Source organism: Zeugodacus cucurbitae, chromosome 4 (assembly GCF_028554725.1).
Source record: "Zeugodacus cucurbitae isolate PBARC_wt_2022May chromosome 4, idZeuCucr1.2, whole genome shotgun sequence".
Lineage (NCBI taxonomy): Eukaryota > Metazoa > Arthropoda > Insecta > Diptera > Tephritidae > Zeugodacus > Zeugodacus cucurbitae.
Window position 1 is genome coordinate 12,480,373 of NC_071669.1, and position 16,654 is coordinate 12,497,026.

Here is a 16,654-nt window from a genome sequence, read left to right on the forward strand (position 1 = left end):
CGTGAGTAGTGGGATGTCTTTGTACTTAAAAATAAAAAAAATCAACGTTTATTAAAAACTTTTAATTGAAATTTATATTAAATTCTTATTAATTTATACTTTATATTTCTCTGTCTACTTACAGTTAATCTGCAACATCAAAAGCATACAACGAGCAAAACCGAAATTATTCCTAAAACGATATAAGTGAACTATTTTACTAGTCTAGAAGGCAATTTAAGTGAACTGCATAGTTTGGTATTGAAAATAACGACAGTGGAATCTCCAAAAATAAAACGACGCTTTAACCGCAAACCCAGGAAGCGTAAACGGAATCGCAAACACAACATAAATAACGCAGGTTACGTTCGAACGGAATTTGTTGTGTGACGTCTTCTTTTTAAACACAAAATTACACGGAAACAATTCGCGACAAACCGAAATTTACTGAAAAAACAGATAAAGTAACATTTGCCAGATTTACTTGGTAGCTACAGACCTAAATTGATTACTAAATAATTTGCGCAGTGTTAGAGCAGAACGCTAGTTGTAAAAGTGCACGGTGTTTCACAATTGAGAGCAAACAGCAGTTTAGTGATGTCCCCTGATGTAATGGCTTACAATGTAATGTTCAGAAAAATTAGATATTCCCGCAACTACGAAGCCAAAAACGTTTGTCTAACCACAACAACAACCGTATCAGCACATCTAGCAGCAGCAGCAGCAATTTCAAACACCTTTTCTAAAGCTTTTCAACTAATTACAACACCAATCAGTCACTACAAGGCTTACAACCATAGCAAGTACCTAACACTTTGTTGCGCATTAAGCCCCCATGTGGGTGGGGGACCGCCTCCAACTACAGTAGCGATAGGATTAGCAGCTGATTTAAATAATGATAATAGTTAAGTGTGCGAAATTCGAAAGCGAAGAATTCTAAATTCGAATACATGCTCATTTAGCATAAACCAATTTATTTTGAAAAAGGATTAAACGGTGTAATTACAATAAAAAAAAAACAAGAATCGTTTACAATAAATATTATTTGCCTTGAGTTGCGCGTTAAAATTGAACACAAATTTAATTTTTTGATAATAATTTCGAAGTTTCCAATATTCGTTGCACGTACTGATGCCACAGACGCATACACAATACCGAAAATAATCGTTGTATAACATTGCTTAGCGAATAATGCCATTGCAATCGTCTGGTATAATTGTCGTAGAGAAGCCAAAAACAGCAGTGACAACACAAGCAGGCAGTGTAGCAGCAACAACCGGTGTGGTAGCTGCGACAACAAATTTAGCCACACAACAGACGCAGTCACAATTTTTTCAAACAAAACCGATTGCAACAGCAAAGGCAGCAACAACAGTTGGTAAATATTTCGAATATTATGGTGCGAATGATGTGCGAAAATCGCAACAACAACAGCAACAGCAGCATCAGAAACAACTACAACAACATAATGTTGCTAGCAGCAACAGCAACAGCAGCAGTAGTAGTAGTAGTAGAAGCCAAACACAGTTGCCACTAATGCGACGTGCAGTGCAGCGCAGTAGCAGCAACAGCAATAATACTATTAATAAGTGTAACAACAATACTATAACGACAACAACAACGAATACGAAAATAAAACATATTAATGTAAAGCAGCAGCAGCAGCAGCAGCAACAACAAACGCAATCAATACAGATGAATCAACAACAACACCAACTTATACAGCATACCACAATCCATCAACAGCATCAGCAGCAGCAACAACAAATTCATCAACAACAGTCGTCACACCAGCTGGCCACACAGCTGCATACGAGCCAGCCCAAGCAGCAGCAACAGCAACATGTGCAAAAGCAGCATCAGCTGTCACAACAAATGCATACAACACAACAGCAAAAATCGCAGCAGCAAACACAGCCACAGCAGCAGCAGGTGATACAAGTAAGTGAGGAATTCATTGAACAAGCGACTGCGTCAGGTGCCACCAATATGATGATATCCACAACAACCGGCGAGGTGCTAAATCCACAAATCTTCAAAATCGTTGCCACAGATGGCACCACCGGCAACATGATAATTGATGGCGGCAGCGCTACAGCCGTCGGTGGCGGTCAATCGAAAGTGTTGCTCAGCAATTTGACTGTGTTGGCCAAGCCTACACCCAATACAACGGGCGCAACGACAACATCGGCGGTGAATGTTGGCGCTGGTGGTGGCTTAACCGCGCAACAACAACAGCAACACACGATTAGTGTTAGTAGCGGTGGTCAAGCACAACAGGCACAAACCATTAACTATATGAGCACTAAAAACCTATCATATCTGACTACAGCAGCAGCGGCGGCTACACCAATCACCACTGGCGGTGGAAAAACACAAAAATATACCGTTACAGGCACATATAAGACCGGTGTCAAGCAACAGTCGCAACAATTGACTTCCACAACATATATACAACAGCCACAGCAGCAAGTCGGCCAGAATGCGGCGCAGGGCACGCAGCAAACGCAGCAATTGTATCAGAAACTCTCTGTGCCGCGTCACGTGCAGATGGTTACGCGCGTGCAGACGGTTGTGCAACAGCCAACGGCGGCTGGTACGTCGATGACAGCAAACACAGGCCAACAACAGTCACAGCAGCAGCAACAACAACATACGCAGATGTTGGTGCAACCGGTGGTGGGTGGACAAAAGTATTTAAGTAGCAGTGCAACAACGAAGAGCGTGAACGTCACCGGCACTGGTGGCAACATGTTGAAAAAGTCGAATAGCTTGAAAGTGGCGCATGGTGGTGGCAAAGTATTGAATAGTCTGCAAATACAGCAGTCTCCGGGTGTTAAAACTACATATATAACGCAGCAACAGCAACAGCAACAACAACAGTATCAATTGCATCAGCCGCAATATCAGAGTGGCACGGCCGGTGCCAAAGTGAAGACTTCCAAGTTGCTGAAACAATACAATAATGTCGGCAGTGGCGGCGTAAATATGTTGCAGCAACAGTCACTGGGCACATACACCATAAGCAACAGCGGAGGCGGCCACAAACTGCAACCGACCACAACAAAGGTGACCAAAATGGCCAACAGCAAGTATGCGACGCACCAACAGCAGCTGCAACATGTCACAACATTGCCACAAGGCACACATCTGCATCACAAAACCTTGCCACAACAACAACAACAGCATCAATTCACGACCGGTAACAATAATGTGGTAACGCTCGCAACTAGCGGTGGCAATAATGGCAATAGCGCCACGGTGAATGTTGCCAACAACGCTGGCAATACAATAAAATTTGTAAATTCTGCGCATGCAACGGTCATACAACAACATCAGACGCAAACTTTGCCCATGCAACAGCAGCAGACCAAAGTGACACTGCGCCAGCATCCGCAGCAGCAGCAGCAGCAATTGCAATTTGTTGATGCACCAACAACAACAAACATTGCTAAAGATAACAGTGGCAGCAATGCCATATACCAGCAGCAACAGCAAGTACAAGCTGGCAATAACAACAGCAATACGGCTGCACAATCCTTGCTGAACGATGACATAATGTTCGTGAATGGCACACCGATGACGGATGAGGTGTCGGCGCGCATATTGCAAAGCATGGCGCAAAAATCGTTTAGCAATCAGCAACGCTATCAGCAGCAACAGCAAACGAAGGTGGCAGCCATGCCACCACCAGCACAGCAGCAGCAGCAACAACAACAAATAGTGCTGCAACATACTTCACCGACGTCAGTGTTGCTTTCGCCCAAAGAATATCCTCTCTATAGCGGTAATCAATTGACGTCGCAACAGCAACACGGAGCGCAGCAACAACAACTGTCAGCAACACCTACCATAAGTACACAATACACGAATGCAGTGCATCAGACGCCTGTCTCTGCGAACGCTGGCGCCGCTTACTTGCCAACCGGAGCTGCCGCTAATGGCAATGCAGTTTATGCAACAATACCCGCAACGGGCAGCAGTATAGGACGTCAAACGCACAGCGCACCGGGCAGTCGTGCGCAATCATTGGATCGCAACAAGTCATATGAGGCCAGCACAACAATCATACGCAAATCCGCTGGGGATTACTACAAATCCAATAGCAATAGTAGCGGTGGTGCAAGCGGACGTGGTCATCATCATGGTGGCGCGCATGGTGCGCATGTTGCCACCGCACTATCGGCAAGCACATCGAATATACCGCTTGAGACGCAGCAGCAGCAACAACACTCATCATCAGCGCAGATAATACATTTGCAAACGTTGAAGACATCGCTGGCAGCCAACAACAATGCAACACTATCATCCGGTAATAGTAGCTACACAATTGCCACAAATAATGCTGCTCATCCAAATGCCATTGCCGCTGACGACGAAGATATCATCGGTGAAGAGGTGCGTCCGACGCCGGTGAACACACAAGATTTGCGTTTGCGCATCTTGCATGCCGTGCAGCAGGATCACACCTATGCCAATGCCATGCCCACTCATCTCTCGGGTGCTGAGAGTGCCAAGGGTAGTGTTGGTGGCGTGAATGCGCAAGCCGTTGCTGGCGGCACACACATGCAAATGGGCAAAGCGGGCGCCACAGCGAATAGTACAATCCACTCGGGTGCTACGATGCAGTCACATCTGCAAACGGCGCTGGCGTCCAATTCCGTTGGTGGCGCTCAGCAGTGGTCACTGGGCGGCATTGGTGCTACTGTGGCTGCGGCGGCGGGACAAACAGGGCTGAGCAATATGCTGCCCACGCCACCGTCAAGCGGCCAGTCGTCATACACTTTGCACGGACAACAAAGTGAGTAGCAAAAGTTCATAAATATAATTGTTGTTGTAAGCGGTGCTGACTTCTATATATTAATTTCAAATTTATTTTCGCCCCGCAGTACCCCGCATGCAACAGGATGACGATGCACATTCGGCCATAAGTAATGGTTCACGCGTTGCTACCGGCGATATTGATCCTGGCGAAGAGACCGAAACCGCACCCGAAGCCGAAGCTGAAGACGATTCGGTGACGCGTTGTATCTGTGATTTGACACATGACGATGGCTATATGATATGCTGTGATAAGTGCTCGTAAGTACTAAATATTATATTATTTTTGTTGGTGAAATTGGAATTTTTATATATTTTTATATTTTTTTGTTAATAATTTTTTTGAATAATTTGGTTTTTATATTTGATCGAGATTATATATTTTTTATAAAATATGAATTTTTTTTATAAAATTTTATATTATTTATAATTTTTTTACTATTGTTAACTTTATTAATATTTTTTGGAATTTTTATTACTGTTTTTAAATATTTTTTATAATTTTTTTTTAACATTTTTTATTATTTTTTTCTAATTTTTTATTATTTTTTTTTTAATTTTTTATTATTTTTTTCTTAATTTTTTATTATTATTTTTTAATTTTTTAATATTTTTTTTTTAATATTTTATTATTTTTTTTTTTAATTTTTTATTATTTTTTTTTAAATTTTTATTATTTTTTTTTTAATTTTTTATTTTTTTTTTTTAATTTTTTTTGTTATATTTTTTATAATTTTTTTAAATATTATTTTTTATACTTATATTTCTTTGTAATTTTCTTTTTATTTTCCCTACATAAGTTAATATTTATTGCAAAAATACTAAACCAAATATTTTTGATCATTTCAGCGTTTGGCAACATGTCGATTGTATGGGCATCGATCGTCAGAATATACCCGATGAATACCAGTGTGAAGTCTGTCAACCGCGACCGGTGGATAAGGCGCGAGCGCGTTCGCTACAACTAATGAAACGGAAGGAGCAAACTCAGCTTTTACTTTCTGCACAATCGGCACATGCAACCGGTTCCACTGGCGCATACTTGGGTGGTGCAAGCGGAGCTGCCAACCTAAGTGGTGCCAACTATCAGTTGCCAGATGGACAACAAAGACATCTCGTTGGCAGTAACGCGAATTCATTTTTGTTGGGTAGCGGTAGCGAAGGCAACATACACGGACTGCCAAACAACACGCCACTCGTCACGACCAAGAAGGGTAAGGTGCTGAAGAAGACCGCCAAAGATGCGGCTACTGGCAAGAAATCGAAGAAAGCCGACAAACTGGCCGCTCTGGGTGGCAAACCGCCGCGCAAGGACTCCACCGGCACCAAGAAGACAACGAAACGCAAAACGAAGAGCGGTGATGGGTTGAGCGCTAGCGCTACAGCGGCGGAGAAGCATGCAGCCAATTTGCGGCAATGGATTGAGAATTACGAATTGGCTGTCACCAATCACTATTCGCCTGAGTTGCGTGCACGCCTGCACGCCATCACCAAGCAACCAAGTCTGCTGCAAAGCATACTTAACACGGAGAATCGTGCGCTGAAGGAGTACTGCAACAATGGGCTGGAGAATCGTGGCACCACCGTTCCACATGCAGGCGGTAAAATACTTATTAGCAACATGGATATAGCGCCGAGTTGCCCCATATTCGAGTTGCGCGGCAAGTACATGCTTAGTCCGCAGTATAAGACACAAAACGCGTCGGTGAATATGAATTCGCCGCCACCGAGCAATTTTCTAGCAGCCACACTGAAAGCGCATAAAACGCCCGGTCCCTTCATTTTCTTCTACCAGCTGCCGGACGCTGAGGCGCCCATGCAAACCATGAATCAAGATGGCTCTTACCCGCCATTGCCGCCACAGCCGGCTTACCTCAAGGGTCCGGAGATATGCGTGGACACACGTACCTACGGCAATGAGGCGCGTTTTGTGCGGCGCTCATGTCGACCGAATGCCGAGATACAGCATCTCTTCGAGAAGGGCACCATACATCTGTTCATTGTGGCCACGACACGCATACGCGCCAGCACCGAAATCACCATTAAGCATGAGCCACACGATTTGTTGGCGATCGAGAACAAGAAGACGACCGCAAGCAATTGCATTGTGCAGCCCACCAGCACAGCATGCGCTTGCGGCCTACTCAAGGATTGCCTCTTCGGTCCACCGCCGACGCAACAGTCTTTGGGCGCGGGTGGCGCAACGAAATCCAGCAGTCGCAAGTCATCGCTCTCCACCACCTTGAATGGCGGTGTACAGCTGAACAGCAGCGCAGCGGCTATGCAACTCACGATGGGTGGTTTGCCAGCCGGCAGCAATAAGAAGAAGAGCGCCGCGCAGAATATCAATCGCAATCGTTCGACTTCGTCCAGTGGTGACAGCAGCATCGGTGCAACCGTTGCGCCCGGCATGAATAGTCCAAGCATTGCTTTGCCGCCGGCGCAGCTGAATATGAACGCCGCCAACTCGCTGAGCAATAGCACGTACAAGAGTAATGGTGGTCTGAATATTTTGTCGACGCATGCACTGGCTGCCTCAGCCGCCGTACCCAACAGTAATGGCAATATGAGCGCCACTTCCTCGGTATCGAGCGTAATGCACGATTCGGGTATTTGCACTTCGTCATCGTCGCCATCCGTGTCCATACCATCGCCGACCACCTTACACATGCACTCACCGACGCCACAGACGCAGTCGCAACAACAACAACAGCAACCACAGCAGCAGCAGCAGCCAGTACCAACAGCAGCGGGTGTACAACGCGGCAGCAACGGCGCACTCTTCGTGCAACACAGTCCACAGCAACAGCAACAACATCAACAGATTTTAGGCGCATTGCCAACACCGTTGCTACTATCGCCGTCACAACAATTGTCGCAATTGCCACAACAACAGCAACAACCACAAGCGGTTGTGGCTAACAGCACAAGCGCGCCATTGTTGCAGGAAGTGACGAGCGCTGAAACAGCGACGCCTACAGCATTGACGCCAGTCAGTGGCCAAACGCAGCCGCAAACGAATTTACTCACACAACAGACGCAACAAGAACAACAAGTGCATCACAGCGAACTCGCTGGTCCGACAATAAGTGATGCGTCCTTGGCCGCGGCAGCAGCACTGCAATCGCTCAACACTGCCGTGACGCTGACCAGCAGTTGTGCGCCATTAGCGTCAAGTGTTGCAATAAACAATAATGTTGTTGTTGTTACACCTGAAATTGCAACACCAAGCGTCGTAGACACGGCAGACGTGGACCAGCAGCAGCCACAGCAACAACAACAAACACAATTTTATGTTGCCACCGAAATGCAGTCAGCACAGCAACAGGACATCGTGGATGGTGTTAGCATGCAAGCGGCAACGCTTCAACAGCAACAACAAACACAGACATTAACTACGGTGGAGCTACCACCTCCTTCCCAGACACACGCTCCTCTCGGTGCTGTCTCGCCGAACGCTGGACCGAAATCGCCACAGAAACACAGCAATAACGCAACGAACGCCGCGTATGTGTCAGCAAACAGCGCGCGTAGCCATAAAATACCAGGCGCCAAGTCTTCGAGTTCACGCTCCACAAGTTTCTCCGAGGACGATCATCAACAGCAACAACACAACGCCAGCAGCGGTAGCCTAAATGACGACACAGTTGTGACGCCAACTTCAAAGGAGAAGCCGAAGCTCTCACGCGAGGATCGCAAAATGGAAGCCATACTGCGCGCCATTGAGAAAATGGAACGTAATCAGCAGCGAAAGAATCAAACAAAATCTGGCGGCGGTAGCGCATCTTCCGGCGCCACCAAGCGCCGCAATAGCAACAGCAATTCACCAACCACGCCCACAAAACGTAGCATGGGCGAGCTGAGCAGCAGCAGCGGACGCGTGTCGGCGGCAAATGCGCGCAAGAAAAAACGGAAAGCGCACAAATCGTACAGTGGTCATAGCGCACAGGCGCGTAAACGGCGCAAGAGTCGCATGAATAGCAGCAATGAATCTGCGGACGGCGCGGGTCATAGCAACATCAATGTACATTCAGAGGCTGAGTCAACATCGCTGTTATCGCCAGCTGCGCCACTGGTGCCAACTGCGTCCATTTACCATGCGGAGCACAACGACACCGCAGTGACCACTAATGAAGACCAAGCAGCTGGATTGCTGCTTGCTTTTGCCAATCCCAATCTGAAAATGTCGCCCACACCACAACAGTCACCTCAAGCGGTGGCATCACCTACCGCTCAACAGCAGCAGCAGCAGTACGCGCCGCACTACGCCTTGGAACAATTGAAATCGCCACAACACAGAGCGGCAACTAGCGTCGGCAATGGCGCCTCACCGCCAGCCACGCCAGTGAGCTCCGCCTGCCTGCTGATCGAAGCGGCGGTTGGACCACTGCAAGAGCACATGGACGGTGCCAGCCCAAGTGGTGAGTTCAAATACCCCAATAAAACCAAAACGAAGAAAGTACTCATGTCCAATTGGCTGCTAAATCAAGTAGATGCCGACAACAGTGGCAGCGACTCGCCACCGCCTGCAGCGCCAACACCACCACCACCTTCAGTAATGAATAGTAGCGGTGCGGATGCAGTAGTGCCGCAAGAAACCGCATTGCCAAGTGGCGCAATGCTGGGCTTGGACTCATTGGTACAAGCGGCCACAATGTGTGACTACAGGAAGCAGCACAACGAGGCGGACAGCGCCAGCTACATGCCAAACGAGACACACTGTGGCGCCCCAATGAGCGTGGATGAACCCGAGAATCTCAGCATGGCAGCGCAGAAAGTCGAAGAATTCATACAGCAAACAGAGCGTGGCAATAGCGGCGTCTACAATGCGGCAACGAACGCTGGTGCCCCTCAGGGTACCTCACGCAGCCTGCTCCATTTGCCGTTGCAAGTGAGCACTTGCAGCAACAATTCCTCTGTGAAGAAACGTTGGTTGCGCCAAGCGATTAGTGAGGAAACCACCACAGATGAGTCGATGACGCCGACGTCTACTGCGGCTGCCATGGCAGCAGGCCTGCAACATGCCGCTTCGCCCACAACCGCAGCGGCGGCGGCCGCTCAATTGAACGCTGTGCTGAATGTGCCTAATGGGTTTACGACACCACTGAAGAAGCGCCGACTTATCATCAGTGGCGACATGAAGGAGGAAGAGGATGTGGGCGGCAGCAGTGCCGCTTCACCGGCGCCTGGCGTTAATAACCTGTTCGAGTCACCAGTGATTGGACTAGTCAAGGCAGAACCACAAACAAAGGCGCCTAGCGCCGAACATGGTACGCCGAGCGAGAGTATGCTAACAACGGCAACGAGTAGCGATGCCGAAGTGGATGTGTTGAATGTGAACAGTAGCGAAGCGCCGAGGACCTGCATAAAGAATGAGGCTGAGACGAGCGATGAGGAAGAAATCGATGAAGAGGAGGATGATGTGGAGGAAGAGCGCGATGATGTCGATGTGGTTGGTGGTGTGGGCGTTAATGAGTTGCAAACTTCGGCTGCAACAACAACAATAGCACATGTAACAAATAAATGCTTGAAGCAAGAAGTGTCTGCAAAGGAAGAACTATTGTTGGAAGAGGCGGAACAGCAGCAGCCAGCAGCAGACGAGTTGAAAACCGAAGCCATGCTCATTGATCAGGACGATGATGTGGATATATTGCGTTCGCCTAGTCCAGGGCATCAACAAATGCTCGCCGCCGAAGACAATCTGGTGAAAATTGAACCGGAAGACACCAGCGGCTGCGATGATGTTAAAATCGATGTGGAGCGTGAAGAAAGTTTGGCGGGTGATAAATTCGAAGAGATGGTGCTAATGCAAGTAAAGAAAGAAGAGTCGACAAGTGAAGTTACCGAACGTCTGGTTACCATCAACACACACACAGATGAAGCTAAAGTCAATGTGGCAGAAGCTGAAAAACTCATCAAACCGGATTTGATTGAAGAAAATGCCACAGCGGCGGATGAGAAACCCTACAAACAGTTGTTCGGTGCGCTGGAATGCGTTGAAAAAGTCGAGTCACCAAAGAAGGAGGAACAAACTGCAACTTCTACAGCAAGTAAACCCAAAGTGGAGACTCAACCAACTTCGAATACAGTCGAAACTGCACACCATAATGCGGTTGATGAGGAACGCATATCCACCACACCCACCAAAACATCACCTTTGAAATTGCTCTCACTCGATGGCACCAGCCTGATTTCGCCTGATGAGCCACTCAAGAAGCGTCTGAAGTTGGAGACTTCCACAGTGGAGACATCTTCCACGCCGATGGAGGTGCAACAAACTTCATTGCTGAAACCGTTATCAGCGCGTATACACGAAATGCCAAAACAAAGCGAGAATAATGATATTGTGCCACCAACAACAACAGCTGCCACTACTGCACCCATCGCTTTAGCCAAGCCCACAGCAGCACTTAAAGTAGAGAATGCCGCAAACAATGCGTCTGCCACAGCTGCAGCACAGCCAAATTGCATGACATTTTTGGCGGCGGCCGCAGCAGCAGCTATTGAACGCAAGCCACCACCACCGCCGCCAGTCACAACGGCTACAACACCAATTGCTACACAGTCTACTGCAACAACTGCGTCGGCGCCTGCAAACACCAACAACACACAGTCCATAGCGGCAGTAGCGCCTGCAGTCAACGCGTCCAACTTGGAAGTCGCTTCTGGTAATGTCAGTGTAAATAATATGACAGCGCCATTGCCTAATAGCGGCAACGTTTCGACAGCGCTTGCGCCACGTAAACAGAATGCCACAAACAACAACAATAGCAATGAACGCAAAGCGCCGTTAACCGATGATGACATACAAGCCCGTCTGCATTCCTTCCACAAAGAGAATATACTGTTCTTACAGTCACGCAACAACAAAAAGTCAAAACCGAATGTCACCACTGCAACAACAACAATTGGTGGTGGTAACACCAACGAGTTGGTGGGTAAAAGTGCCAAGTTGTCGGAAAACAAAACGTCAGCCACAACGAATTATACGTCGCATCACAGTCATCATCACCCGCATGCGCATAACGACACGGTGAAAAGTGTTGGCAGTAGCAGCAACAAACACAGCAGCACTACCAAGTCGTTCGGCAATTCGAGCAGCGGTAGTTCATCGTCGACGAAGAAATTGCACAAGCGTGATCGCAATGGCAAAGAGCATAGCAGCAGTAGTAGTCGTTCCTCTTCGGCGCACAGCGGCAAGTTGTCGTCCAGTTCCAGTACGAAAAAGGTGTCTTCTTCATCATCATCATCGCATAAAAAGGATTATGTCAGCGGCAAGAGTAGCAGCGGCAGCACAACACCGGTGCCAAGCAGCAAGCAACAAACACATAGCAGTGCCTCCTCGAGCTACAACAACACGAATAACAGTGTCGCTGGTGATAACAAGGAACGCGCCGATGAACGCCGAGAACGCGACAATAATCGCGAACAGCGCAGTTTTGATAAGGAGCGTCATCATCATCGCCATCGCACCACTTCGTCATCGAATGCCAACAATACGGTGACACAGTCACAAGCACCAGCAGTTGCCAGCTCAACTACAACACCTACACCACCGCCGCCGCCCGCCAGCAAGAAGCGTCAGCTCAATTTCGAACAGGAACTCACGAAAGATTTGCCATTGGTGAATGCCGTCACCAGCAGCAGCAGTCGGCATCGCAAAGATAGCGGTAGCCGTGACAGTCGCGATGATATGTTGAGCTCATCCTGTTCGAGTAGCAGCAACAGCAGTTTGGCAGCGCGTAAGCGACGTGAGTCTTCTTCCTCTTCCGGTGGCGGCAGTCGGCATCGTCACAACAGCGGCAGTAGTTGCGGCGGTGGCGTTGGCGTTGGCGCAGAGCAGCAAAAGGACGCCTTAGCTGCACATAAATCGGCTGTTGCTGAACATAACGGTATGTTAGCAGGCGCACACGTGGCGCCATTGCCACCACCGACTTATGTGCGTGAACATGTCGCCATACCGCATTTCAACAATGTCGTCGTCAGCGGTCCACCACCACCGCTCATGGCGGCCTACTTCAGCGGCATTGGCGCGGTGCCGGGCAGCAGTGTGGATGCACCCATCGCTACATATGTGCCAACACCAGCCTTGCCGCCATCATCAGGCAGCGCGCCGCAAACGCCGCACAATCACAGTCTATTAAAGACACTTCCCATGCAGCCAGTGCTCAGCCATTTGGCTGCAGCAGTACACATGCAACCAACGCTGCCCACTTTGTCTTCGTCGTCCACCGGCGGCAATGTAGCAGTGCTGCCACCACCCACGGCTACAGTGGCGCCACCAGCAATGCACTCTCCCGGCGCCGCTGCTAGTTTGTTACCTTGCAACAGCGCCAGTGCCAATTCGGCAGCATCGACTTACAACAGTATTTATGGTAAATTGCGTGATACTTCGCCCGTCATCGTGCCGCCGACTTTGAGCGCTGTGACTGCGGCGTTAGCAGTTCCAGCAGTAACACCAGTTACCGGTGGCATTGTTGGCAAAACTGCCGCCGCTACCGCTGCACCAGCTGGTGTTTCAGCGAACATCAGCCTCTCTGAATATTTGGACACCAAAGTGAAGAGCTACAGCACCACATTGGGCGGCTATGTTACACCAGCGCACACCTATGTTGGTGCTGCTGGTGGCAGTGGCACGCCTAACGTGCCCAGCAAAACAACGACAAACAACACAGTGAGCACTAGCGTCGCCAGCGTTGAAAATATAACCACCGTGTCGACACCACTCGAATCACCAGTTGCCAGCAAATTGCCAACACCACTCAAATTGCCGCTAACCCGAACCGCTAGTCACGATCCGCGTCTCAATCCACAACTGAATGCGCCCGAACCACCACCGGCGCCCAAACGTAAACTCTCCATCAATGAGTACCGTAAACGTATGCAGCTATCAACGGATAGTACAACGCCATCAACACCCGAACCACCGGCGGCTGTGAGTAGCACAGCAACAACACCAGCGGCACACATGACGCCCGCTTCGTTGAACAACAGCTTTGTGCAGGCTTACAATAGCATTGTGAATGCTTCGCCTGAGGAGATGGCGCGTCAATTGTCAGCATCGCCAACAACACTAACACTCAACAAGTACACGCTCAATTCGCCGGAGCGCAAGCGGCGACACAGTGGCTCGGAGAAGGAGCAGCGGCATAGCGTGTCTTATGAGGATGCGTCGGGACTCTTGAACAGCAGCACCGGCAGCAGCAGCAGTTGTGGCAATGCGAGTGATACGTCGTTGACGAATTTGAATCACGAAGACGATGGTAGAAAAGGTGAGTGTGGTATATGGAAATCCAAGTGGGAATTTTGCAAATCAATTTAAAAGTTGTCTTTAACCTTAAAATGTAATAAATTATAACGCAATACTTGTTTTGTATTTTTCCTTTCCTTTACTAGGTCAATTCAGCGCAGCACCCACATTGCTGGAGAAACAACAGGAGAAGCTTTGCGAACGTTTAAAATTGTTGCGCAACATGAAAAAAGGTGTGGCATCGCTAAGCAGCGCCGCCAGTGAGTTTGCGAATCTCAAAAAAGGTGAGTGAGAAGATTTAATTTTAAATTTCGGTGCACAAACACGCCTACTTCCCATATAACTCAATTTTGAATTCCATCCGATTCCTTCACTTTATAATATATACATTAGGAACCAATGAAGAGAGCGGAATGAAACTTTACACAAATACTGTTGATCTGTGGAAAAATTGTAGAAATTGGACTATAATTTTTCAATACTCCCGATATCGAACTCGAAGAACTCAGTGCGTAAGGGTAATTTTTCACCGAAAATATCGGTAAATCTCTCGAGATATTTTAATTTAATTCAGAGGGAATCTTTTTCTTCTATTAGTGTGTCTCTGTACCAAAAATGGTTAAAGTCGGGTCATAACTTCAACTAGCTCCCATATACCTAATTATAGGTTTTTCAAAAATACGGTGGGCTTTATTCCTCCGCATATATCGGTTAATAATATGAGATATCTTAGCCAAATTAAGTGAGCGTATAGTCTTGGATATAGTGCACCTTGTTGATGAAAATGAGTGAAATCGATTCAGGAATTACCTCAGCCCTCATATTTGATGATTTTCGTTATTCTAGTGGACTTTTTGCCGAATATATGAGTCCAAATTTGTGTTTTCTTATTTAATAAAATTACATCAATAAATTGCGAGAGTATTCAATGTTCGGTTGCACCCTTGAACTTAGCCTTTCCTTACTTGTTTCAAATTTAAATTTTCTAACCTATAAAAATATACTAACTTCCTTCCAACTCCTCGCATTGCAGACTGTGATCTCTATGTGAATCGTACGAATAGCATCTCGTCCACTGACAATTTGGACAATTGTCTCGAAGAAATCTCCTCTTCGTCCTCCTCGTCATCGTCCACATCACGTGCCTCTTCGCGTGAGGCTAGCCCCGAACACAGTGGTGTTGTCAGCAGCAGCAGCAATGCAAGTGTGTGCAAACGTGCCACCAGCACCACCGGCAGCAATCATAAGTGGCTGCATGAGCCGGAAACAACAACGAAATCGGCGCGTGGTGACACACCGACCAGAGATGATGTGTTACTGGCGGCGACGGCGTCAAGATGTGGCAGCGAGTCGGCGACGTGAGCGCACCAAGGCATAGGCAACGACATGTACGATGTTAATGTGGTGGAAAAAAAGGTGGAAGCCGCGACGGCAGCAGCAGCAACAGCAGCAAGTGTGTTGCAGCGTGGCACAGTACAGCGTAGACGCGTTGGTTGGTAAGGTTATACTACTGATAAGTCAAGCAAGCAAGAATGATAAGAACTACAGTTCTTCGGCTAAACTCTACACTATGTACCGGAGGCATATGAGCAAAAACAAAACAAATGCAATATTCATGTTGATTTCGCTACAAGGCAGTAACGTTTTTTTCCCCTAACCTCCCAACTTTTATTGTGACTATTTGAAAGAAAAACAAAATAATGATTTTTGTAAATTTCGTTTGCTGTTGCATTCTTTAAAAATGCATAGACAAAATGTACATATATGTATGTATGTATGTATATGTATATATACTGGCTTATAGCACACAGAGCGAAAATTTGTGAAATTACCAGAGAAAAAAATGCGTGAAACACAAGTAAACTTAACGAATCGAAAAGCAATAAAAATGAAATTCTGTTGTTGAAGCGTTGCATATATAGTATTTATATATATGTTTCCAATACAATATTGGAGCGCTATGTTGAAACAAAAAACACATTAATGTTAAAGAATTTCAATTTCCTTATACGCCCGCCCCCATTACAACCTACCTAGCTTCGTATACACATCCACACCCACTCATACTGAAAAACCCTGAAATAGCTTAAGTTTTTTAGTTTAACGGTAACTAATATTAATAATGAAGTTTAATGGCTAATGTAAATAATACAAAAATTAATGTTAGTTCAATTACAATTACAGCGTGTGTGTAAATAATTAATACAAAATTAATATTAGTTAATTTGCAAAACAACAACAAAAAAACAAAAAAACAGGCGGTGAAGTGTTTTTCAAGCCAGCACTAATTAAGTGATCCAGCAGTGACGCAAGCAAGTTGTTTGGAAATTTAATGATTTGAAATGCTTCAATAGAAAACAGTGAATGAAAAGTGGAAAAGGTATAATTTTAGTTCCAATATATATCATTGCTACAGTCTTGAGAATGATTTGGGCCAAATTTTTGTAGCATAATTTTTTAATTTTACTTTAAAATTTCATTTTCTATGCCTTAAATGTAATATAATAAATGCAGAACTCCAAAAAAAAAAAACATAAAAAAATATAATTAACTTGCAAAAAAATATTTCTTTAAAGAAAATTTAATAAAAAAAAATCAGTAAAG

General features: G+C 46.6%; 1 protein-coding gene across 6 annotated transcripts in view; it reads left to right on the forward strand.

The window, feature by feature from the left end:
- The window catches only part of LOC105210879 (serine-rich adhesin for platelets), a 24,629-nt gene extending 8,179 nt beyond the window's left edge, over window positions 1–16,450 (forward strand). For all 6 annotated transcript variants that reach the window (XM_029038774.2, XM_029038772.2, XM_054229988.1 and 3 more), the window contains 5 exons: window positions 125–4,780; window positions 4,869–5,061; window positions 5,650–14,072; window positions 14,197–14,334; window positions 15,084–16,450. In XM_029038774.2, the coding sequence (XP_028894607.2) occupies window positions 1,171–4,780; window positions 4,869–5,061; window positions 5,650–14,072; window positions 14,197–14,334; window positions 15,084–15,412 (12,693 nt within the window). In that variant the 5' untranslated portion in view covers window positions 125–1,170 and the 3' untranslated portion in view covers window positions 15,413–16,450. The remainder of the gene's footprint in view (window positions 1–124; window positions 4,781–4,868; window positions 5,062–5,649; window positions 14,073–14,196; window positions 14,335–15,083) is intronic.
- Window positions 16,451–16,654: the final 204 nt, after the last annotated feature.